Source organism: Rhea pennata, chromosome Z (genome assembly GCF_028389875.1).
Source record: "Rhea pennata isolate bPtePen1 chromosome Z, bPtePen1.pri, whole genome shotgun sequence".
Taxonomy (NCBI): Eukaryota; Metazoa; Chordata; class Aves; order Rheiformes; family Rheidae; genus Rhea; species Rhea pennata.
The window spans coordinates 33134334-33160530 of NC_084702.1; the positions used below are offsets into that span (position 1 = coordinate 33134334).

Here is a 26197-nt window from a genome sequence, read left to right on the forward strand (position 1 = left end):
GCTGTGGATTCGGTGTTGTCTATGCATTTTGATTATAATAGCTGCTTTCTTTTTTTTAAAATATGAAATAAGTGTAGCCATAGTTCTTGTGACAAATACTGTGGTTATGTCAATTCATGTGCTGTAAGATATATATATATATATAGAACTGATCACAAGCAACAAGTTCTGTTGCTGACTTTGTGTACTTTATTCAGACAGGTTCAATAAAGCTACAAACAGGAAGTCAACACAAACTCCAAAAAGAGAGAGTCTTCCTGTACCCACCATTGAAGCTCCAATTTTGGATTTCTCCAAGTCACAGAGTTTGGGAAGCAGTGAGGTATTGGATGTACAGTGTAGAAACGGATCAGTATGTTCAGCAGAAAATAACATTATGTGCCTTAGTCAACCACTGAAAACACAGACCTCTCCGTTGTTCAACACAGAGGTTAGCTGAGGCTTTCGTGTTGTGGAGCTCATAAAAACAAAACTTGTACGAAATTCAAGAAGTTACTTTTGCGTTCAGTGTGGTAATTTAATACTTGTTTAAGTAGCTTGTAAGGAAGTTTCATAGCCTGAGTTTTTACAGTTCTTTTTGGTGATGGTAATGCCAGGGCTATCTCTCCTCTTTTACTCATTCTCGCGATTCCTTCCCTGACTATGCTGGTAGTAGGTAGGGGAAAACCATGTAGAATGTAGACTGGTACTGCTGTGGTGTAGACTTTTAACTTGCCTATACAGAGCACATATATTCCAGATGTTTCTTAATGGCTTTTTGCTTTATTTCTCTCCTGGAAATAATACGTAAGCAGCCATTTATTCAGCAGTTTTAACAGATTAAAAAAAGGAGTCCTGTGTCTGTAATATTGCCCTTAATTGCTGTGTGCTAAAGAATAAAAATAAGAAACTGAGTTCCTGAAGGAGGGAAGGAGATATTTTTAAGATGTGTGGTTATTTAGTTTAATTCCTTCTTGTTGATTTCCTTGTTTCTCTGGTTGTTAGTAAATACAATACTGACGCATGTCAGATATGTTGTATCTGAGTTCCCAACAGTAATTAGAGATGATCCTTCCATTTGAAGGATCCACATACCATAATTTTTCCAGTTGTTGCCTTTCAGTGGAAATGCCTGTGATAGAGAAAATACCTTGCTGCTGACACTGTAATTTCCTTTTTGTATTGCTTATTTGAATTTGATCATGGACTTTGTTTTAACTTTCTTGTTTGTTCTTAGAATTATTGTTTGGATGCTGTTGGAAGCAGTAACAGGCATCTTGCTTGCATTTTGTAATGAATGTTAGAGGGTCCAAATAGTTCCAGTAAGAAAAACAACAAAAATACTGGGCTACAAAATTCCCTACAGCTTGATTTATGCATGAGTTGGGGCCTTTGTAATATTTTGTTCAGGTTAGAGCAGTAGTTATATTCCTGGTTTTAAGATATCTGACCAATTATTTTGTAGGAAGATATTTCTGTGGAAAGCAAAGCTCCATCAAAAACCAATGAACCAGTAGCCAGTCTAATTCCTTCATCATTTGATGGTAGAGGTAAGTATTACAGACATAAATTATTCCCTTGTGTTTGAACTGTTTGCATCTTATTAATTTGGAAAGATAAAGTGTTTGCAGCAGCTGTTGAACAATAATGTAAACAAGGAACTAAGCAGTAAACTCATTGCAAAACAACAAAAAAAATGCAACTGCAACCCTTCTCTAGGGGCCTTTTAGTAAAGCAGACTGGTTGTATCTTTTCTTTGGCAATACTAGAGTGATTTGAATAGATTTTGTAATTTATAACATTTGTAAAATTTTTAACTTAACATTCTTTGAAATAAAAACAGATAATCATGAAAAGAATTCAAGTGAGAAATCATTTAAAGTTAATCTTCAAGAGCAATGCCAAAAATATTTTGGAAGCAAGTATCTGAATGAATTCAAATTTTCTTGTCATTAATATGCAAATTGATAATAGGCTGTGTAGTGTGCACTGTGCTAATGGCTTTCATCAGTTTTAAGTAGTACAGAGCTTTATCAGTTTCTTTCAAATGAAATAATCAGTTATGGCTCGCTCTTACAGATTTCATTAGCAGATCAGAACTATGATTGTCCTGTTTTTCTCTGTGGTCTCATTGATGCTCAAGGGCAAATGTTGGTGTAGTTGCCTCCTGTTTTGATTATGAGGAGAGAGAGTAATGCCTATTGATTTACTGGAAGTCTATTGAGTCATTTTCAAAATTTTTCAGGAATAAGCGAGAGGTAAATATTTGGTCAGGCTGGGTAAGCAAATTTGCTTTAAATAGCTGGTAGTAGATACATGTTTTTATTCTGTTTCATACGTTATTTTTGTCAAGCCTGTTAAAAAAGAAAATTGCAGTGGAGTACTGTGATAGTCCATGTTAGTGCTGAAATGTCCTATTTGTTGTTTTTGCTTACCAGTTTTGTGGCTATGGGGATAAAGAGTGTTTTTTTTGTTTGTTTGTTTTTTTTTTTTCCACAAAAATATCAAGTAAGTATTCAGACATAATTGAGTTACCCAAGTCCAAAATTGTATGAATTGTCAGCAAGATTCATTCCTGGAGCCATCAAAGGTGCTCACGCTGAAGTTGCCTACATATCTCTCCTGTTCATGCACATATGTTCACATCTCTGTGCATGCACAGAACTGCACCAGTCTGGACAGTTCAGTGCTTATCTTCCCTCTGACTGCAACAAGGATTCAGAAATGACAGGCTGATCTACTTAAGTACCTTGAAAGGCCTACTAAAGATAAGGTTTTTCTAGAAATTTTGAAGTTATCTGATAGCACTTTTTTCCCTAAATGCTATCCTCCTTAGTTCTTACCTCAGAATAAAATAGCTGCAGTATTTATTTGCTCAGTAAAGTTTCTCTTATTCTTAAAGAAGAAATTAGATTTTTCTCATTATTTGTTGTGTGTTAAGAATATTCACAAGATGAATCAAGTGTGAATTCTTTCAAAAGTCTGCTATCTCTGAATGGTAGTATGGATGAAACTCTTGCATGCTAAAGCACAAAAGAAAACCTTTCCACTTGTATATTCTAGAAAGCCCTCTGGAGAATCAAAATGTGCAAATGAGCATCTTATCTCACTTTTTATGAGGAAAGAACATGGTTCTCTACTATACTTGATTCATTCATTACTGATCCTTTGCTTCTGTATCCCTGAGAAATATTTTTGTGACAACTTTGCATATCACTTTTTATGCAACAGCACTTCCTCAAACATCTGCAGATGGTTCTGCTCAGCCACATGTGTCTTGGGCCATGGTTCTTTCACAGCCCCCAAAGAAAATTTTGTCATCGCCAGCATCTGAAGGTCTTTCCAGAAGCAGAGGGAAGCAGGATAGTCAGGCAAAGGTACTTGAGAATTGTCGACTCTAAGCTCATTTCTGTTACTGTGTATTGGTGTCTCTTGACATGATGCATTGCCGTTTTTTCTCGACTCCGTACACAGTGTCCACTTCTAACATAGCTTTTAAGAACTAATTAAAATTAGCTTGTATATATTAGAACATTTTTCGTGTAGTTAAAAAGAATAACGAGACAGTGCAGCTTCAGCAATACTAACTTCTAAAATAGCTGATTTGAATACATTACTTTTGAGCTAGACTTTTTATAAATTTCTAATTTCAAAATCAGACAGGAAACATGGAAATCTATTATGGATGAATACTTCCTACCGAAATCTCAGATATGTTCTGATACCTGTTTAATGTTCTTCAAGTGAAGAGTTCTTGCATTACCTCTGAATTTATGATAGGTCTTGAATTCACCTTGTCTGCTTGGTATCTTGGCAAAGGTTAACTAAGATATACTTTAGTTGTATAAGTCTGATCACTTGTGATTATTTTGAATTTTACTTTTATTTTCATATTGAAATACATCAATGTAAAACAGTCACTTCCCATGATTTTTGTTGACAGTTAGAAACAAGAAATGATGCTAGTGAAACCGAGCCTGAAGACGGGTCAGAAAAGAAGAAGAAAAAGAGAAAAAAGAAAAAGAAACCTAAATCATCCACTGAAGTAGAGAAACCTCAAAATGAAACTACTACTGTACAGGAACCACCAAGGATTGAGGTACAGTGGAAAGGTGGTTGTTGTGATTTGTTTTTATTGTTGTTTCAAGTGCATCGTGTAGTGGAAAGCCAGATGTTAACTCAATTTTCTACATATTCAAGTTCAGATCTCTTTTGTAGAGGAAATTTGGCCAAGACTGTTTCAGTTAAGATGTTTGTCATCTGAGCTTTGTCAGAGCTTACGGGTAAGGAAGAGACTGCCTTTTGATTTACCAAGGATTGAATGAGCACAGAGGAGGGCAGGAGAGACAAATGGAAAGCATAGACAGAAAAGACTTGGGAGCAAATTTGGAATGATGAATCTTAAGTGTCTGGATGTTAACAGGTTCCAATAAAAAGCAATTGAATATACTAGGTACAGTAGTGATGCCATTGTTTTAAAGAGTGTGGTAGTAATATCATCTCAAATCTGGAAGTAATTTTTATGGAGCACAGTTGTTACTGATTGTCATAGCATGTGTACTAGTATTTTGATATTTCTGTGTATCAGTATCATGAATGCTTTAGACTCTCCCATGTTAGAGAATTGTTGTATGGTCTGTGGTTAGGTGTCTCTGTTCTGATCTCTCATAGCCTTCTATGATGGACTGACTGGCTTGGTAGATGAGAGGAGAGCAGTGGATGTTGTCTACCTTCACCTAAGTCAGCCTTCTGACACTGTCTCCCATAACGTCCTCATAGGTAAGCCCAGGAAGTGTGAGCTAGATAAACAGACAGTAAGGTGGATTGAGAACTGGCTGAAAGGCAGAGCTGAGAGGGTTGTCATCAGTGGCGCAAAATCTAGTTGGAGGTCAGTAACTAGTGGTGTACCCCAGGGGTCAGTACCAGGTTCAGTCCTGTTCAACTTACTCATCAGTGACCTAGATGAAGGGACAGAGTGCATCCTCAGCAAGTTTGCTGGCGATACAAAACTAGGAGGAGTGGCTGATGCACCAGAAGGCTGTGCTATCATTCAGAGAGATCTGGACAGGTTGGAGAGTTGAGTGGAGAGGTACTCTATTAAATTTGATAAAGGGAGGTACAGAGTCCTGCACCTAGGGAGGAAAGCCCCGTGCAGCAGTACAGGCTGAAGGTTGACCTGCAGGAAAGCAGCTCTGTGGAGAAGGACCTGGGAGTTCTGGTGGACAACAAGTTGGCCATGAGCCGGCAGTGTGGCCTTGTGGCCAAGAAGGCCAATGGTATCCTGGGTGGCATTAGGCAGAGCATTGCCAGCAGGTCGAGGGAGGTGATCCTTCCACTCTTCTTAGTCTTGGGGAGGCCACATCTGTAGTGCTGTGTCCGGTGCTGGGCTCCTCAATTATAAGAGAGACATGGAGCTACTGGAGTCAGTCCAACGAAGGTCCAGTAAGATGATTAAAGGACTGGAGCATCTCTCATATGAGGAACGGCTGCAAGAGCTGGGCCTCTTTAGCCTGGAGAAGAGACAGCTGAGAGGGGATCTTATCAATGAGTTTAAATATCTGAAGGGAGGATGTAAAGAGGATTGGATCAGACGCTTTTCACTGGTGCCTGTTGGCAGGACAAGAGGCAACAGGCGTGAACTGAAACACGAGAAGTTCCATCTGAATATGAGGGAAAACCTCTTTACTGTGAGGGTGACAGAGCACTGGAACAGGTTGCCCAGAGAGGCTGTTGAGTCTCCTTCTCTGGAGATATCAAAACCTGCTTGGACGTGATCCTGTGCGATGTGCTCTAGGTGACCCTGCTTGAGCAAGGGCGTTGGAGTAGGTGATCTCCAGAGGTCCCTCAACCATCCTGTGATTCTGTGGTTTAACAAAGCTTCCTTTTAAGTACTGTATTATACAGCTGTATGTATTGTGTTAATTTGTATGTTTAACCTAGCATACATAATGTTCAGTCTGTGGAGTGGCAGTGTAAAGGAGCCTTCCTTGCTGCCTTCTGCTCTGTACATTTTGATATAGAATAGATAGCACAGTTGTGGCTATACATTCTTTTCATTGTATGGTTCATTGTCCTGGAAGAGCACAAGAAATGACTGTTAACAGACCTGTTTGTTATTGAATTGTAGGTAGAGTCAGAGATCTGCAGGTGCTTCCCTGCCTGACAACATCCTCATTTTTACTATGTACCACAATCCAGTATCTGACCTGTGAATGTCTTATTACCCAAACAGAAAGAGAATAGCAGGAATCATAGAAAATATTAAGAAGATAATGGCATTGTTAAAGAGAAAAATGGAAAAAAAAAACACTCTGTGGGATAACAGTACAGGACACGCACATTGCACCAAAATCCATGAAGTGGATGCAACATCTATTGTTGTAGTGGGGGGACAGCTTTCAGGAGCTCCTGGTTTGCTGGGAATGCTCATTACTGTGAAAAAGGGGTGAAATGTTTGTATGATTCTCTTGAAATGTAAGAGCATGAGAAGATTGTACACATGGAATTTCTTGGGATACAGGGGATTTAAGAAAGTTCTGCTATGTTCAGAAGTTTATTAGAGCAATAAATTGGATTGCTGGTTAGTTTTGTATAAATCACTAATTTATAGAACCTGTTAAAGAGCATAAAGTGATGCATATGGGGAGAAGTAATCTCATCTTTTTGTAGCCAGTGATGGCTCTGAACTAGGTATTTTCCTTCAGGAAGGAGGTTTTGTAGTTGTTACTGATAGGTCAATGCTGGTAGTACTGATCAAACAGGCAAACAATGTTAGGAATTATTAGGAAAATAGAAAAGAAAACAGGAAACATTATGACCATAAAAAAAATCCAGGACATGTCTGATCTAAATAAGATGTAGATTCTGTTTTCTTCTCTGTTCTCTACTCCTTAAAATTATGTTTATACACTTACACTAAAAAAGATGCAGGAAAGGCTCCAGAAATGATCAAAGGTGTGAAACACTTTCCATGTGAGGAAAGACTGAATAAACTAGGACTTCTCAGTCTGTAAAATAGACGGCTGGGAATCAGAAGTGACAAGAAAGTAAAAATAAGTTGTTTGCTTTTTCTCATAATTTTGTTTGATGTCCTCTGGTTGTTACAGGTAATGAGAACAAATAAAAGGATGTGTTACATCACTCTGAGTGCTAGATCTTGCCTATTCACGTTGTTACAGGATGTTGCAAATGCTCGAAATTAATGGGAATTCAAAAAGTAATTGGGCAAGCTGAAATAAAAATTTATTCCAGTGAGGGCTTTCTAAATCCAGATATTACCTCTGACTCAAGAAGTCCCTAAGGCAGAAGTGTGTGTTTGTAAATTAATTTTCCCTTTCTTGCGTTTTTATTTTGGTATACTTACAAGCTTCTCTTCAAAATAAAATATTGAGTTAAGGTATGAATGCTCTGACTCAGCATGTCTGTTCTTGAGAGACTTTATTAGCATGGGCTATTTAAATTAAGATTTTAGACTCCAGAAGAAGTATGGGTATGTGCAGTAGTGTTGTATCACAGCTAAAAAGTCCAAGGAGAAGCAATCAAACAAGAATATCTCCGGTGGATCAGGGTCATTGCTGCCTGAGGTAGTGAGCTCCCCTGGACACAAGGTGGCCTGTGCAGAGCAAGCTCCATGTGTCTGTGCCAGTGATTTAGTTAATCCATGATCTGGATAATGTATCCACTGCTAGTAAAATTTACTCATATATCCAGGCATACATAATCACTTTACTGATTTCTCTGTATTTATGCAGTATTTTCATACTGTAGTCAAGAGTTATGACCCTTTTGCCTGCTCTTTCATTCTTCACCATTTGCATGTTTAAGGCAAGATTGCACAGCTGGAGACTTAGTAGAAAAAGACGGGAAGTGGTTTACAAGGCTTTTAAATGGTCTGAGAAACACTCCTTGAGGAGCCATTTAAGTCTAATTATTTGTATCAGATGACAGCAATAACAAGCTGCTGTTGGAAGCATTTTTAGGTAACTCTTTCATGCCTGAATTAGCTACTCGGCCTCACAGATGACACTTAATTATTGTAGTGCTGATTACAGTTGGTGACTGGCTCAGCTTCATGTGTTTTGGTATAGTAAAACAAATTATGATGAGTGTTTGATAAGGAGTAGGGGAAAAAACATTTAAACATAGGAAAACTCAGTTTTAGAAATTTGAACTTAATAGTTCAAAAAGAATATCTTTTATTTATTTAGGATGCTGAAGAATTTCCTGATCTGACAGCAGCTTCTGATAGGAGAAGCAGAGTGGGATCTCAGAAGTCATCATTTTCTCCTGCTGTCAGAAAGGAGTCTGAAGTAAGTGATTTTAGGACATTACCTGAATATTCAGAAAATAAGCACGAAAAAATTACAAGTTTAAATGAAACTAAAGGTAGAATTCATCTGACTAAGTGTAAGTGTAGATGTGGGCCTGTGCCCACATCACACCTTAGGTGTCACCTTAGGTACCCAGTGGACAGTGAAGTCAGTGTAGTCCATATGCGTATCATCCCGAAGGAGAGGCCTATTTGGTCTGTGAATTGTTCCCTAAACTCTGGACAGCTGACTCATATGCAGACACCTGCGCTGTGTTAGGTGAGGTGATTTCTTTCTCTGTGGTTTGTCTTCCTACAGGTAATGTTTTGGTTTAATTTTGCATTTCTTAATTGCGTTGTGCATATAATTATGTTTCTGGGGCATCTGAACAGTATAACATTTCAATGTCAAACCGTGCAAGGGTAAGAACTTGTGAGTCTGACATAGACTACATCCCAAATGCAAGCTATTACATTAAAACTTAACCAAAGCAGGGCATGTTAAAACAGAGATGAAAGAAGCATGAATTTCCATTGAAGAGTTAGAAATCCAAGCTTTTTTCTTTTTTTAATGTGAGTGTTACTCATACATGAATCCCAAGGATTGAGACTATGACTGCTCTTTCAAAACAAAGAAAATAAAAGAAATAATAAAAGTGAAGTTCCAGGTTTCATTTTCTTTGAAGGTAGCTTTGCTGCTAGAAGTTTTTGTCCTTTGGTTTTGTTTCAATGTCACTATTAGTGGCTGAAAAGGGAAAAAAAAACTTTGTTTGCTTTGCTTGGGACAATAAATTGTATTGACAAGTAGGAATGAGCAGGAAAAGGTATGCTAATTGCTCAGACCAGCTTTGTTATGAAGAAAGTGTAATGGAGACCTGCACTTTAAATGAGATGAACCTTTTAGCTTTGTAAGCTTAAGTGAAATATAACTTCTTAAAATGTACATAAATCGTAGAGGCCTGCTAAAAGACACTCATACCCCTCTTTAATAAGTAGGGAGCTGCCTTGCTGGGTTTTATTTTTTTTTTCCTCAAATCTGAAAAAAAAGAAGGAAAGCATGAGTCTCACTAATTAATATGGCAGCCAATAAACAGTTGTATTTTTAGAAGAATCTTGTTGCTCACTGCTTCAGGTCTGGATCATAGCTTTACATCCCTTTTACTGTAGATAGTCTGAATAATGATGTCTTTGTTTTCTCCATTTATGTATGTCTTTAAATATTTTCTCTTCCTTCTTGTCAACCTTTGTCTCTAAATTTCAAAGGTCGATCTCCGCGAAATGTCCTGTGATAGTCATTCTCCCAAGCTGGATGGAACACCCAAGGTGGATGGAGTATCAGGGAAGCAAACTGTATCTGTTGCATTAGAAAGAAAGAAAATGCAGGTAAACTCAATTCATATGAAAATAAGTTGGCTACCCAAAATGACAGGGGACACAAACATATTAAATGCAAGACCTAAGTCCAAGCATCACTGTATTCATACTTTGTCACTGAGATAAATGACAAGTTCTTCTTGATTGGAAATGCTTACTAGGCCCCAGTTTCAATGTTGCAGTTTGTAGGAAAAAATATTAGCTTTTCGTTAATGTATGCAAGTTTCAGGTATCAAGAGTTATTTTTTTGCCTGTCTTATTTGATCATGACAAGTCTTGTCCTAACTGATTGTCTTCAGAAGTTGGGAACCACTTAAAAGTGGTTCTGTCTCATTCAGATAAGAAGGTTCGCTTAGCTTGGGAGATGGAGGAGGAAAATGGAGCAACAGTGAGGTGAGTATGTAGTTCCATGGGGAGGAGTAGGTTGTTGCATAGCTCTGATGCAAGATGAGGTCCTGGGTTCAGAGGGAAAAAGTCTCATCCCTTAGCCCTGTTGTAACAGAAGCTGTAATGAATTGAACCTCCATGGTGGGGCTTCTAAAAGTACAAAATCTGAGAGTCATTTCCTTAGCATGTTCTACAGTCGTAGCTTTCTTAGTCTGTGTTAGACTATGCATTTGTAATAACATGAATGTTCTTGTTTTAATTTCTAGTCTGAAATGTGACACTTATAATCTGAATTGTTGAATGAGATGCCAGTGTGGGACACTACTTTTACCTTCTCTTCAAAGGAGATAGGAAAGTTACTGTTAGTTTTATCAGGAGATATTGCTTAAAGGAAAGGCTAATGACTTCTCTTTTCAAAAAGACACCAGAGCTGATATACATACATTGCAATCACGTGCCCTAGAAGTTTCACAGAGTACCCAAGGTTAAGAATTTTAAGAGAATACTTTTAACACAACTTTGCAATTCTGTTAAGCCTTTTTTTTCTTTTTCAAAGGTAAGTGGCTCCTGGATCAAAGTAGGATCCTGACATGAAGCAGCATTTTTTTAAAAGACTTGATATTCTTATGCTTTATCCCCGTAGCTAGTAGAACCAATTCAAATAATTTACTGTTACTTTTGGACTTTTCTTTTTTTGCATTAAAATTAATGTATATTTAAATATCAAAGTACTTTGATTTAATTAAGTTAAAAATTGAAAGTATTCCGGGTGAAGATATTAAGAGTATATTATATACTATATGAAATGCAGTCTTTCACATTCTGAAATGGAGAATGTTCCTAATCTGTACTGAACTTGTTCAGGAAACACCTAAGAGCAGTGGGAAGAAGAGTCAAATTCCTGTGCAGTTGGATTTGGGTGGCATGTTGGCAGTCTTGGAGCAGAAACAGCAAACAGGGAAGTCAAAACAGTCTTCTAAACCTGTGGTGTTTACAGGTATTGGTTATGAATAAATTTTCTTTCTTTCAACTAGCATTGCTTTTAAGTGTTCAAATTTTACATGTAGCCTAATTTCTGATATGTAATGATCTCTGAATATGCAAACCAGAGCACAGTTAGTGTGACGCAAAAGAAAACGGAATCTTAAAAAAAGCAAAAATCTGAAAATCTTAAGAAAAATCTAAAGTGTTAGAGGAAAATTTGAGAAAAGAAAAATTCTTGGGACAATGAATTGTAAAAGAATTTCTTGTATGAGAGGTGATTGAAAGCTAGCTTGGAGAAAAATATTTATGGTTTTGGAAGTTTTTGCTTTGTGTTAAATAAATGTGCTTTTGTTGCAATGTGAACCTGCAAAAAAGACTCTGTTTTTAACCTGGATCAGTTCAGTGATTTAGCTTGTAGTACAACCTAGCAAATAGTTGCACTAGCAAAACTGAAGGTCTCATTTTGTTGTGCAGGAACCAAAGGCCTTTTTAAGCTCCTCATTGCTGAAGATCCCAGAGCTGTAACTTTAGTGAAAAATCGCCTTTGCAGACATAGGAGTTAGGAGAGAGTCGATCAACCGGAAGATGAGACGTGCCTGAAAACTCTGAAATAATTGCAGTTTAACAAAATTCCAGATTTTGGTGATGGAGTGAATCAGTCAAACCTTGTTGTTTCCTTATCAAGGAAGCAGAAACAAATAGCTCAAGTGTCTTTTGTATTATAAGTCAAAATGTAGTCTTGGCTGTGTTAGTACAATCCATTCTGCAAAATGAAACATGATGTTTGCTAGAATTTAATGATGATAAAACTTCTCTCCATATTTTGGTATATTTTGGTACTTTGGAAAGAAAGCTAATTGCAGGAATGTTCAACTGTCAATGTTTAATATGATAGCTATCTTAGCTTTTAAAGAAAAAGAAAATACTGAGCATCAATGAGATTTGCCTCAGCTGAGAGAATTTGTAAGATGTTTTATCATTCTTCTGCAAATGAAGAAACTTGCAATTTTTCATTGGAGTTAGGCAAATTTAGTGCTGCAGAGGTGCCAGTAACCAGTATATAAAATTGCACAATACATAGATTGGCAAAAAGACAGGAAAACACAAATTTATGGGTCAGAATACCTGCTTTCTAACATTAAGTTGCTCGAATCTGGAGTTGCTGCACAAGAGGAATTGATGTGTCATATTGATATCCTGGAAGTACAAGGCAGATGTTACCACAGCTTTATATTTTATAATATTCAGTGCTCACATTAAATCAGTGTATACCTAAATGTTAAGTTCGGCTTATAAAATGGCATTGTACTGACCTGTGTAACCAGAAAAGAAACAAAGTGAACAAGAAAGGCAAGGAATGTGACTGCAGATCAAGTTATTTCCTTCCACTTAGTACTTCATTTAGTAAATAATGTATAGCTAGAACAGCATAGTAAAGCAGTAGTCACATGAATTCAAATTTGGTTTTGGAAGTGTATCAAGCATGCAAGATGACAAAGTGTAAAAGCCATCAAGTTCAAGCACATAAGAGCTCTGTGAATTTGAAGTGAACAGGTGATATACACAGAGAAAGAAATACTGAATGTTAAGGGATGTATACTTCCACATTGCTTCAAATCCAGTTATAGTTATGATTATTTTTAGCAGCCTATACTGACATTTACACAACTTCTGTGGCAGTGTTTCTCAGTTTGCATTTGTTACAGTGAGGCAAAAAAAAGTTGCTGTATAGGAGTTTTATGAAGTAACCTGTTTATGCTATAGTAGTATATGTGTTACTGGAGGACCAGCATATAAATACTTTGGAAGCATTACATAAAGATGGCATAAGGCAAACTACCAAAAGCTTTGGGTGTTTTGGGGGGGGATGTGTCAAGTACATTCCACTGTTACTCAGGTCATCCTACTCATTTAATTGCTGATGTAACCTGATTTATATCGCAAGTAGCAGAAGTTTGACAAAGAGTGCTCTCTCTTGATACCTTAATTCTTATTGATAGTGAGTTGAAAATGGAGCCTACTTGTTAGGGTGTTAGGTAAGAGTTTGGAAGTTCCAAGTTCAGTCTCTTGGCCAGTAATTTAAAGCTTCAATGCCTTAAATCCTCTGTAAAATACAAGTAAAATAGACCTACCTTATGAGAGCTGTGTTGACAAGCAAATGAGACTTAGCAGTAGCTTTACATTGCTCATTGCTCATCTGCAAATTATCTTCAGTTAACTTTAATGAAATGAAACAAATGGTAGGAGTGAGTGCTTCAAATTATTTATAGCAATTAAATCTAAAAACTCTAGTGCTACAATTCAATCTTAACACAGTACAGAATCTGACAGTAGTGGAAGAAATGCTGCTAATAGATACAGTCGAACATGGAGATTTCTGAAGGTTTACCAAGCTGAAATGGCTTGATATTGAAGGTAGCTTGGAGTGCACTGTTTTGCCAAATACTGCTTGCGAGATTTGAGGGATAGAGCTCATGATTCTGGTTGTATGCTACTGGTAGAGGACATGTAATTAATTTGGAAGGGAACAAAGGCTATCTTTAATAAAAAAAAAAAAAATCAGTTTAATGGTTCAGGATAGTTTATGAACACTCTAAATAGCACGACAATACAAATTTGCTGTGTTTATACTTGTCCTAATTCAGTTATTAAACTTGAATTGTATTTTGGTTCAGGTATGTGTTACGGTTGTCTGACGTAGACTTTCTTTTATCGCAGTTGGTGGTGCCATACCATTGCTTTCTAAAGAACCTTCTACAGCAACAAAAAATCATCGGTTAAACGAAGGAAAGATGCCTCATAACCCTTTGGATTCCAGTGCTCCTTTGGTAAAGAAAGGGAAGCAGAGAGAAGTTCCTAAAGCAAAGAGACCAACACCTCTTAAAAAGGTGCTCGTTTTTTACCTGAGAGCATAATAAAGGCTAATGTAACTTTAGTATAACTTCAGTGTTCTTCACTGAGCAGCCTCCTAGTATCAAGACCTCCATCTTGGCTTCCACTTGTCTATGAAATCAACTTTAGCTTTCCTTATTTTTTTTTTTTTAAAAAAAGGGGGGAGAGAAGCAGAGGAGTCTTTCCCAACAGCATAAAAATCCTTCCCAAGATGTATTTCCTCACTTAAGTCACTTGACAGCTCAAGAACAGCCAATGAAAAAGTGTGTTCAAATCGTTGGTATAGGGGGACATCCAAAAACACCTTTGGAGGTTTGGACAAGATGTGCTTAATTTGCAGGACTGGAGAGAATGGAACAAGCGAAGGTAGTATGTAATGTATCTGTGCTCTTCCAAGCCAGAACTTCACCTGATTCTCCAGCAACTAATCTTAGATCAACCTGAAGGTTTCTCTGATCTCTCCCTCCTTGCCTATTCATGCTTCTTCCTGTCACGTCTTCTATACAGAGGATTTCGAGGTACCACTGATTTCGTATTTAGCGTTTTCCTTGCCCTAGGGGTAACACTCCATCACTAGGTCACTTTTGGTCTAGAAATATTCTTATGGAGCTAGTGAAGATGGTTTAATGGTCATTCTGTGCTGCTTAGTTGAATTTGAGGATGGGGCAACATAAAGCTGTAGCAAACTCTGGGATTTCGTTTTGTGTGTTTTGGCTATTCTGTCTTCACGCCATCTATTTTCCCAAGTAAGTTTGAGAAGGGAAAGATGGGCTTTATCACATCTGTGCTCTGAGTACGTTATGAAGCTTATTTTTGTTCTGTGTTCTTTGGCAAATGCAGATGGGCAAATCTGGTGTGGTTCCTTGCAAAGTTTGGCCATAGCTAGTAGCTATGTGTACAGTAAGAGCTTATTAGCCAGTTACAAAGGCAGAGAGGTAAGGTGGCTTTCAATAAACTAATAATTGCTTTTACTTGCAGTAGCACTTGGGTCCAGCACATGTCCTATTCTTCTACTTTCTTCCATGTACCATTCAGATTAGCTATCTTTTGTGATTTTTTTCTCCCTCTCTTCAATGTACAAGTTCAGAAACAGCAATCCAATGCAGACTGAGTCTGGCTTTTCCATAGGAGAGTAAGTGGGAAAGAGTAAAGCCTTAGTTAAGCAAACTACAGTGTGTATGACAGAGGACTGTGCATGCTTTAAGTATATATATGTGCTTGAGTGCTTAGCTGAATTGCTACAAATTGATAGTCTGAAAAAGAGAGGTAAAGAGAGAAACCTTTTCATCTGCTTCTCTGCGTTGAACCAATTTGTTGCTTTACCTTTATTTCTGCCCTTGTAGTTGATGACTAGAAATCATTTTCTCCCCCTGGACATTCATAGTCAAGAAAAATTACTTTTGATGTACTTCTAGGGAATATGTTTCCTTCTCTGTGATATTTTGAGGAACTGTAAAATTTATTTTTAAAGTATAAAAATATGTTGTGGACTTTGAATGATAGTGCCAAATTTCTTTAGTGCAGTCTGCATGTAAACACTTAGTAAGAGAAGACTGCTCTGTTGCATATGTGACAATGAATTTTTTTTTTTTTAGATTATTTTAAAAGAAAGAGAACAACGAAAACAGCAGCACCTGTTAGAACAGACAGCAGTATCAAAGGATGGAGATAACATTTGTCAGACTGTAGAAAATACTAATGAAGATGAAACACTTCCACAGGATAGCCAAGCAGGTACTTTTCAAGAGTAGGATAGGATACAGTATGTAGATGGAGTTATGAGAGTGAGTACACTTACTGCTTTCAAAAATGTGTACCAAAATACTGCCAAGTGAAAACTGTAATTTTAGAATTTTCAAAGATTCAGTAGGGACTTACTGAGAATTTAGAGCATGTCAAAGCTGACATTCTGTGTACTTTCTCAGTTCTATTCACGTGTCAGCTTTTTGGTCTATCTTTTAATTGACATATCTTTATTTACACATGATAGCTGTTCCTGTAACACAAGTTGCTGTGGCTCAGAACAACTCTGAAGGATTGCTGGAGGGCCCAGGGATCAAGGATTTTACAGAAAGCTCTACAGCTTCAAAGCAGCTAAACTCCAATCTTCCGAAAATCCACAGTAGGAGATTTAGAGAGTAAGTGTTGATTTTACTGTTCTGTTTTTCCACAGTACCACAAGAATAGTGTTTTCCAAACAAGATAACTTTCGTTGCATTCTTTGCAACACTAATTGAAGTTTAGACTGAAGGTTCTGATTTTTTTCCTCATTTTTTCTGTAAATTGGCATATAAAAGAAGAAATGATATCCAGCGAAACAGCACCTTGTAATTCTTTCTTACAAATACGAGTTCCCTGAAAATGAGACATTTCTTAGAAACTATAGAAGGAAAATGAACTTCTATTAAAGTATAAATACCTGATGTTAAATAAATGGAGTACCAGCTTAGTAGGACACCGTAATTATGTTTAGTGTGTTCCTTGGTTCTCTGCTGCCAGACTAAATGACAAAAATAAAAGAATGGGACTAGTCAGATGACATTTTCATGTCATGGCTAGGCAAGAGAAATAAAAGGAAGACACTAATTCTGTTTAAACAGGTGTCTATGCATGTTTCCTTATAAAACAAAAAAAAATACTCATTACCATGTTTGAAGAGATCAGAAATGCAGCATAGTAGTTATGATAGTTTATAACAGTTATTTTAGGTAAGTAGTGCTTTAAGTCTTAATTCTGCTCCTATACAGACACCACTGGCTTTTTCTGCAGCTCATGTTTATAGTATATGTTAATTTTGATACAGGCATTCTTTTCTTTTCTGATGCTATGTCTTAGCTCTATTTTAACTTTTAATTGCATTAAAAATACTTAATTCACATGCGTGCAACAGTGTTTTACTGAAGGCTCTATTTGGATTGAGGCTGACTCAGTCCTGGCTATTGCAGATCCATAAAATATTCAGCCAGGCTTAGAATAGCTTATGGCTTTAGATTAGTCTTTTGGAGTTTTCAGTATTTTAGTAGACTTCTCTTTGAGACTTAATGAAACAAACTTGAAATAATAAGTAAGACACTCCTAAAAATTAAGTGAAATTCTGAGTAGTTGTAGCTCTTTTATATGCAGGGTGCATCTTGGATTTGTTCTCACAACCTTATGTAAATTTGGTAGGTTGGCACATTTCTGTTGATTTTGGGCAATTGAGGCATCTTTAATTTTTACTCTTTGAGCATCTTCTTTATTTGTGTGGAAGACATGCTTGAGGAAAAATTAATATGGAACCCTAATCTTTTCCCAGAATGAGAGGATGAAGGATCTATTTTTTATCCTTTCCTTATGAAACCCACAAGGGTGTGGTCTAACGGTAAAGATAAGTGCCACAGAACAAAAGAGAAAAAATACAAATCTGGGAAGGGGGAATTGATTCAGATTTACCACCTTTATCATAAGTATCTTTGTATTTATAGAAATGAAGCTGAATTTGTTAGCCATGCTTCAATTTGCATAGATCATGAATGTCTTCAGAAGAATGCTTGATTTTTTTTTCTTTTTTTAAGAAAGGGAGGGTTTTATAGTTTGGTATGGGAGCCACATATTGTAAGTAACAAATTTTTCTGTAACTTCTCAGTCACTGAAAAAAATCTGAAGTAAATTTTCTTTTTTTTTTTTTTTTTTTTTGTGTATAGAAGTATGTTTGGAGTGGGAATAGAAAAACTATAAAGATATATTTATAATTTCAGATTTTTTTAACATTTAATTGATTCTTTCTCCCAGTTATTGCAGCCAGGTACTTAGTAAAGAAGTTGACAGTTGTGTGACAGATCTCTTAAAAGAACTGGTTCGTTTCCAAGATCGCTTGTATCAGAAAGACCCAGTAAAGGCCAAGATAAAACGCCGTCTTGTTATGGGGCTTAGAGAAGTTTTAAAACATCTGAGGCTGAAAAAGCTCAAATGTGTCATCATCTCTCCTAACTGTGAAAAGATTCAGTCAAAGGGTAATGTTTGCTTCATGTTGCTTATATTTGCTTAATTAAAAAAAATGTGAAAAAGCAGACTCAGCAGTATTAAGGCAGCAATATTATTATTGGAGGGCCTTATCTTGAGTAGCCTTTGAAATCCAGCCATATAAAGAGGCCTTCCTTGTTCAGACTGTTTACTGCTGTGCAGCTAAAGCGTGAACTGCGTCAAGAATATGTAGGGTGGGGAAGTTATTTGAAATTAGGATCTGTTTTGCAGTGCAGCTGCGCTACTGGTTGTGCTGGCACAGCTGAGAGGAAAAAAGAGTTACTGATGTCAGTTGTGCCACCAGAAATCCTCATTTTCAGCTTCTTTTAGGCCATAGATTGGCAATAAGTTATCGATGATGTTTTGTTTAAAAATTGTTTTAGTAGGTCTTGTCATTACTTTCTACTAACTTTTAAGTTATTTCTTAGCATTCAGGGTTTTTTTATACCAGTTTTGTTTCTTTGCCTAGCTTTGTAACGCTATCACCCATTGTGCCTCACATAACACAAAATATGGAATAGTAGCAGTCTGAGAATACTGCTAATTAAGAAAAAATGACAAATTCTCTTCTAAACAAGGAGATCTAACACTGTTATTGAGCTCCATGTGTTCACTTTTATAAACTTTAAAAATGCCCCCATAAGTTTTCAAAATGCTCCCATAATCCCCTAGTTTTTGTAGTTTTTTGAGAGTACTGTCTTTTTAGTTAGGATCAGCTTGAATAGTGTCATTCTCTGTTAATTCTGTTATCTGCTCCAGGTGGGTTGGATGAGACCCTACACAACATTATCGACTGTGCCTGTGAACAAAATATCCCGTTTGTCTTCGCCCTTAACCGCAAGGCTCTAGGCCGCTGTGTGAATAAAGCAGTGCCTGTGAGTGTGGTTGGAATTTTTAGCTATGATGGGGCTCAGGTGAGTTGCAAGATACAGGGTCATATTTTTCTTCAACTTTGCTTTTTACTGGTTGAAGATAATGCTTTTGCACACTTAAATCTTCTAACGGATGTCAGTAGCTTATGTAAAAATGTGATTAAAAATGTGCAGCTGCTCAGCACTGCTCAAGTAAGGAGTTTGGCCACCTTTTCCTGGTTCTGTCTCCAGCTAGATCTCTTTCCTGAAATTTTTCTTCAAAGAGAATTGGTATTTTTATAAATGCTTAGTTTGTTTCTAGTGTCTTTATAAATACTTGGCTCATGTGGAGTTCCAGCATTTTGGTAGCCCATAGATGCTTATAAACAATTTTCTCACAGAGTAGTCAAAAAGCTAAGGCCAAAAGTGAATATAGAAGATAATTTTAAAGATCACCCTATTCTGATTAGCTGAGTGTCTGAATGAAACTTCAGGATAATGAGCTAGTCTTGAAAAAGGATGTACTATTTAGAAAACAGTTTTAAATATTGCAGTGCTCAGTTGTGTGGACAAAGCTACATCAGTTAGTTCTAAAATGTGTTTCTTCATTTATGATACTGCAGTAATATATCCCTAGGCACGTTTTCCTTTCTGTCTTATGAATAAAAATGTGCTTTGGGTTTTAGCTAAACCATTTAATATGAGGCTTACTGTGTTGCTTGCCTGTATCCATAAATGTATAAGGAATGCATAAGGAACGTTCATTATAGATTTTCATGGAGATGTTAAAACTTATTTACTGTGTGATCCAAGCTCTACTAATATTTTACGTTTCCATAGGACCATTTTCATAGAATGGTGCAGCTGACCACAGAGGCCAGGAAGGCGTACAAAGATATGGTAGCAGCTTTAGAGGAAGAAGCTGAAGGAGGATTAAGTGAAAAACCCTCCAGCATCTCAGCCACTGAAAATGAAAAAAGTGGCGTATCAGAAACCAGTCAAACATCTTCCAGAGACTCTGATGAGGATGTACCAAATTATAGTGAGTATATATCAAAGTTCTCTTCTAATGCAGCGTTTTCACTGAAACAAATGACACTTGACACATTAGTGGTTAGTAAATGGAGAACTCTAATTTTCTGTGATTTTTTTTGTTTGTTTGTTTGTTTTTCTTCATAACTTTATAAATCTATGGTTAGGTTATTGCTGAGAAATTCCCTTTCTGAAATCCCCTGAGGGCAGGTGGCACACATTGCCTTTTCTGATGAGGTCCTTTGTTACTTACTTTTTTTAAACAAAAAAGAAAAATCCTTTTAGTATTTTTCTAGAACTACTCATTCGAGCATTTTGTTGGATATAAGTTTTGTACTCAAGCTTGTTTGAGATGCATCTTCCTGTCCAAAAATGTTCATGTTACGTAAAGGCCTTGCACTTTCAGGAGCACATTCTTCCAGTGCTGCTAATGCAGTCACCAAACAGTTATTGCAGATGCTAGACAACTCAAAATTCTCTGAAAGTTTTAGATTTTTTTTTTTTTTTTTTTTTTGAGTTGGATCCAACTTCAGAGTTGGTGTTGCTTGAGAAGGTGGCTGGACCATGGAGTTGTACCAAAGGACCTCAGTGGACACCTTCTAACCTAAAGCAGTCTTTTATTCTCAATCTGATGTCACATCTGATGACTATATCTGCCTACATGTCAGATTTCCTCAGCGCTTACTTTGAGGAAGAAGTAGAGAATCAGTGTGCCTTTTCATTTTAAGTTCTTCCTTGAGTATTATACTGTAACTTTTTTTTTTTTTTCATTCTAATATTCTGTAGTTAAAATCTGGAAAAAAAAGCTTGAAGAAGAATATAACCCTTATGCCTTGGAATTGGAAAAGAGTGCAACCACTGACGTGCTGGCGTTGAATTCAGAAGAGCATCAGTAAATCCAGATTCAATTCTATGAGACTTTTTTTAATAGCCATGTAAATACTGAATTATCTAAAATTAAAGATTCAGGTAGGAAGAGGGCATAGAGCAAATTAAGATAACTTAAGAACTGTCTGAAGTCAGCTAAGTAAAATGTTCTAACTCTCTTTAAGCAAAATGTACACTGGAGCACATAAGCACTGACTAATTCTTTTAGGTTTCTGTGTACTTGGCTGGTTAGTATAGCGGACTATAATAGTAAACAAATTGTCCTAACCCAGAACCACTTGAACTGGCGTGGTTACTTGTAATGGTTTAATGACTTAGCATTGGCTTGTTAGTGGTACTATATGCCAAAAGAACTTGCTAGAAATGAGGTTTTCTTTGGGAAAGTGATTGGGTTTGAGGTGTTCTGCTTTCTACTTTTAAGTAAGTCTTGCTTAAAGAAAGAACTTACTTAAACCTTAAACTGATGCAGGAGGGAGTTGACATAGAGCTGCTAAGGTGGGCAGGCTGGCATCAGTGTCACTCTCTTCCAGTAGGCAAGAAATGCATTTTAGGCAGGCAGCTTGATTGAAACTAATTAAGGAAAGCCATGATGACAGAATTCAGTTAGCTCTTTAGCTGTGATGCCTTGTTCTTCTGCGGGATCATACAGCAGGTATAAGGGAGACAGCACAGACTACAAAGGTCTGCTACTATAACAAGTTTAGTATAGGTCCTGCCTTGAATTTAGAGGATGTTGAAGGTCAGGAAAGAGGCCAGTCTGCTCTCTCTGCTTCTCCACTCATGCAGATTCCTCTGTGCTCCATTTTGGGGTTCTGTCATTGTATAAATGTAAGAAAGAGGAGTTTTTAGTCAATCTTGGTTTGCATCTAAGGTAGGGAAATTTTATATAGGATAGAAACTTTGTAAAACTAAACAAGCACATAATGGTGGTAGAGCGTATTAGGGGGAACTCCCTATATAAATACTATTGTTTACAGCTTGCACACATCAGATGATAAGCCTAGAGAGCTCCCTTTTCTGCAGTGGAGGATACATATGTAAGTTCTATCAAGCATTCTGAAAGATGGTATTGATGCCTGGTGCTACAGCCAGCAGCTCTGAAGTATGTTTGTAAATGCTTTACCACAATTACTTGCTTGCTTACTTAGCAGTTGTAGTGCAATACTTCAGAAAGTAGCTGTCCTGTGAAGCTAGAGGTGATATGTACACACGCATACACACACACATGTATATATAAAAACCTATAAATAATTTTAAAGTTCAAAGAATTTTGTAGAATGTAAGAAAGATGTATAAATAATCTGCTATAATATATTGATTCTATAAAGTATGGTTGAAGTGCAATTCTTTGTGACTTAAGTAAACTCTTCTGGTGGGTAGTTAGTGGATATCTGAACTGTGAGCTTTGAGGAAGAACATTCTTAGAGAAAATGAACCGGTATTGGGCTGAAATGCAGAGTTGTTCAGTAGTTGCAATGTCTTTTTTGGTATTAGTTTCACCTAATCTTAAATGGAAATTGAGGACTAAAGATCTCAGTGATGAAGGATGGTTTTGGCTGGCAGGAGATATCCTTGGTCCCAAGGTAGGTTGCTGTTTGTTGGCACTCATGACACTGATGCACATTTAAAGCTGCTAATTTTTTTTTTCCTAGTCACTGCATGGTAGCATTGAATGATAGTTGGTGGAGCATGCACGTCCTGATGTTTTGCTGTATTTCCTGTACAGCTTTTGTCTTATCCTAGAGGAGCATTCGGAACGACTTTGGAAGCATTATGGCTTGTCAAAATCTTAGCCACTTTCTAAGGGGCATTCACTGTATGGGTCTGTTTACTAATTCTGTTAAACAGATGTTTTTTCATAACGACTTCAGAGGCATTTGTATATAATCTCCTACTGAAATTGTCTTATGCAGATTAAGAATGTGTGATGAAGCCAAAACTGATTTGGCCCACACATGTAGGCCAAAGAAATGAGAATTAGAAAAAAGAGCCTGTGATCTGCTTAATTACAGGTGTAGAAAGCTTTGCTTTCTTGTTATGGCAGGTTTTATTGGTAACAATTCTGCTAGTGTATTAAGGCTAGGCTCTCTGCTGCACCAGAGCTAAGGATCAGAGGGCCTCTGACACCTCGAGCAATAAGATAAATTGTTCTGTTTGCAAAGAATGGAGCAAAATAAATTGAAGAATAAATTAATTTAAGATTGAGGTAATATCAGAAAAAGCTAATGGATATAAAATAGTGTGATCTAACAGATGTACCCACTCTGATTGTTAGCACCCTTTTTTCTTCATAGTGGTTCCTCACCTCTACTAGGTTAGCGTTCTGATTGTCAGCAGTTTGTATGCCTCATATACCTTGCAAAAAGTAGAGATACATGAAAGAACAGGCAACCAATTTCTACTACTTATGATCCTTCTTTGCAATGACAAGGCAAAGCACAGCTATGCTTAACCAAAAATCTCTCACCTCGGTCTTGTAAAGGTGTGAGGTAAAGGTACCTTCTTATTCAGCAGCACAAAGCCAAATTTAAATCTGTTGATTTAATTAGTTGAATAAATGAAAGAGAAACAATTTAAGAAAAATCTTTTTTTTTTAGTTGTCCCTCAGTCAAAAAAGATGTCATAGGCAGAAACAAAATGAACAAAATAGTTCCCACTGAATCTTGAACCAGCATTAATTTGTGATTGTTAATACGAAAAACAGGGAAAATGGTTTTTGTGTAAGTGTTTTCACCCTGCATGCATGACAGTAAGGTGGTCTGGCATTGAAAAATGGGTCATTCAGAAAAGTCTAAAAATTAAGGTTTAGGAGGGAGAGAATATTTTCTTTATAGTGAGAAACAAACCATCTAATTTAAATCTTACCAGTTTGGGATTAGCGTAGGGATAAGCATGAAGCTTTCCCTTATTGCCTGTGGCTCAATCTGTAGTGATTCTTAGGTAAGCACAATATCTTACTTCCAGGTTTCTGAAGACCATTGATAAAGAGAGAAAACTTAAACTGTGCCTCAAACTTTTTATTTATTGGTTGTGGAAAGACAAAACTGAACAGCAATGCAGTGGAATAAGTAGGGCCCCACATTACAATTTGCAGTTGTTCACTAAGAATAAGTGAACTTGATACAATTTCAGTCTTAAAATTCATTGAACATGCAGTTGTTTAAAACAATTACCTCAAATTTTGAAGAATAATTTGCAGTAACTAAACAGTCTGCTTTAACTTGCATGCTTTGTAAGCCACCTCTGTTTTGAGCACTTGTCATAATTTTCTTTATTTGGTACAGAAACTTTTGTGACCAAAAGGTTTTGGAACAGCTAAGTTAAATATTAAATGAACGTGCTGACACCAGAAAGGAATGCTCTTTAAAACACTGGGAACAGGGTTTAAGGGTAAACGTATTTAAAAATAATAACAAATGGGACTGTGGAAGTGCCTTTAAATAAATGCGATCCAAATTTTACTTATTTATCTCTAATTTATTTTCCAAGATCATCAAGCTCCCCCAAAACTGGTTTGCTTAATGAACTCAAAACAGAAGCCATAGACTTGTATGATATTGTTGAGCAGCACGGGTCTTTCTAAGACTGCTTTGTTCTTCATTAAGCTGAAATGACTGGCATCAGGTAACCAGAGATGTTTCTAACACAAGACAGGTGGCCTCTCTTGCAGCAAGTAAGTTATTCTTTGGTGCAGAGCAAATCCTGTTGCACCTCGAGCTTCAGCTGATTCTCCTGAACATCAGCCCCCGTGCTAGCACTAGCACTCACAAATACCCCTTTGAATGAAATGATATTAAAGTACTGAGCGTTCTAACTCACATACATACATTTATTATCCTGGCCAGTTCATTGCTTTGTCCATTAGAGGGTGTTTTTCTTGTTGCAGCTCTCCTGAAGGAGAAAAAGTTCAGAACAAAGTGTAAATACGGGTTTAAAATAAAATGGGTTTTAAAATACTATCTATTCCACATGCAACAAGTACTTGTCATATGCAAGAGATATCAAAAATAATCTGTTTTAACTGTTGGAGAAAAACATTGAAAGCGACATACAGATTTTTTTTTTTCTTATAAAGAAAGGCCAGCTTTGATAGACAATACCAGTTATGAAGTCTGATCGCCTCTGCAACCCAATTAAGGTCTTACAGATGCAATCAAATGAATCTGCTATGAACATAGTACACACAGTCTCACCCTTTTCAGTAGAATGAATTATTTCTTACTGAACTAGCTCTTGGTAAGTGGACAGAAGGAGGAAGCTGACATAATGGTAATACACAAAATAGGTCTTACTGTTCAGCAGGTTGATCCTGAATAACAGCATGCACAGGAGTACTCATCACTTTGTTATACAAATGCTTTCAATTACAGAAGTGTCATAGGCTATTATAAAATTAGACTGTAGTGTGTTATGTAGGAAGTACAATATGAGGTTATATTCCAGCCTCATATTCGTACCCATGTCTTCTTCCAGTTTTGCATCATCTTGTCATGTTCACTGATGGCAGTTCTCCAGCTATCAAATTCTTTGGTCCATCCATCCTGACCAGTACTATCTGAAAATTGTAAACAACAGGATGATTGCATAACTAAGTAATAACCAAGTGAGTGGATTTATTCAGTTGCAGTAATTCTCATAGAGGGTAGGACTTGAAGGAGCAAAATCCAGCATCTCATCCTCTGTTCTGCTCTACCTGTTTTCAAGCTAATTGGAAATAACCTCTATTCAGACAGTCACATCTTCCCCTCTGCAGCAGACCTTTTAACCTCCAGAGCAAATAGCTTTAGCACCTTTAATCTATGAGTCAAGGTCTAGAAGATATGACCTACCAGTTAGAAGAGCTAAATTCATTTAGAAGCTATGTTGAGTTTGTTATTTCCCATTTTTTGATAATGTTATGTAGCTAGTTATTATATGTTTGTCATAAAAGAATTTAAGAAAAGGCTGTTTTACCACATCTTAACTTGACAAAGTTTTAGTTCTGATCTTCTTGTCTGCCAGCTTCTCTTGCAGCTCCTATTACTGCTGTGGTGGCATACACAGATTTAATAAATATTTTCTTTTTATCCTTCAAGACACTAGTGACAAGATAGAATCTTTTGGACCACAGTGAAAGCAGCCAACTGTTTTACACTTACAGTAGTTTTACCAAAATGCTCTTTATTCTGCTTCTGAGACTAACTTTAAAGTGACTGGAATGCTTGCAAGAAACTATGCAAGTTCCTTCCTGCTTTCTTTTATCCCTGAAAAAAGCTGGGATGAGCTGCTCTTGAGAATTTCACATTTGATGTTGACCAGTTAATTACAAATAATTCATTTTTTTTCCTCCAGAAAATACTCTTATCATATTTGTTCCTTTTCTTTTTAAAGACTACATACACCCTTCTTCAGGTCTAAGTAAGTTCTCAAAAGCTACTTGCAAAGAATGCTGGAGTTTCTTCAGTCGGTTCTGAGCACCTAAAGATGAATTTATCTTGTCCAGATGCTCAAGTCAACTAGC

At 36.8% G+C, this 26197-nt stretch overlaps 2 protein-coding genes across 5 annotated transcripts in view; one reads left to right on the forward strand and one right to left on the reverse strand.

The window, feature by feature from the left end:
* SECISBP2 (SECIS binding protein 2) overlaps positions 1–24158 on the forward strand; it is a 30540-nt gene extending 6382 nt beyond the window's left edge. For 2 of the 3 annotated variants that reach the window (XM_062600611.1, XM_062600612.1), the window contains exons 5-18: positions 198–430; positions 1445–1529; positions 3211–3356; positions 3923–4078; positions 8187–8288; positions 9551–9670; positions 10913–11045; positions 13751–13920; positions 15520–15658; positions 15915–16062; positions 17696–17916; positions 18686–18840; positions 19618–19819; positions 20596–24158. In XM_062600611.1, the coding sequence (XP_062456595.1) occupies positions 198–430; positions 1445–1529; positions 3211–3356; positions 3923–4078; positions 8187–8288; positions 9551–9670; positions 10913–11045; positions 13751–13920; positions 15520–15658; positions 15915–16062; positions 17696–17916; positions 18686–18840; positions 19618–19819; positions 20596–20705 (2120 nt within the window). In that variant the 3' untranslated portion in view covers positions 20706–24158. The remainder of the gene's footprint in view (positions 1–197; positions 431–1444; positions 1530–3210; positions 3357–3922; positions 4079–8186; positions 8289–9550; positions 9671–10912; positions 11046–13750; positions 13921–15519; positions 15659–15914; positions 16063–17695; positions 17917–18685; positions 18841–19617; positions 19820–20595) is intronic. The other variant, XM_062600613.1, reaches the window with a different exon arrangement.
* Positions 23696–26197, reverse strand: part of SEMA4D (semaphorin 4D) — a 107655-nt gene continuing 105153 nt past the window's right edge. For both annotated transcript variants that reach the window (XM_062600619.1, XM_062600618.1), the window contains 2 exons: positions 25155–25252; positions 23696–24588 (listed from right to left, as the gene is read on the reverse strand). In XM_062600619.1, the coding sequence (XP_062456603.1) occupies positions 24559–24588; positions 25155–25252 (128 nt within the window). In that variant the 3' untranslated portion in view covers positions 23696–24558. The remainder of the gene's footprint in view (positions 24589–25154; positions 25253–26197) is intronic.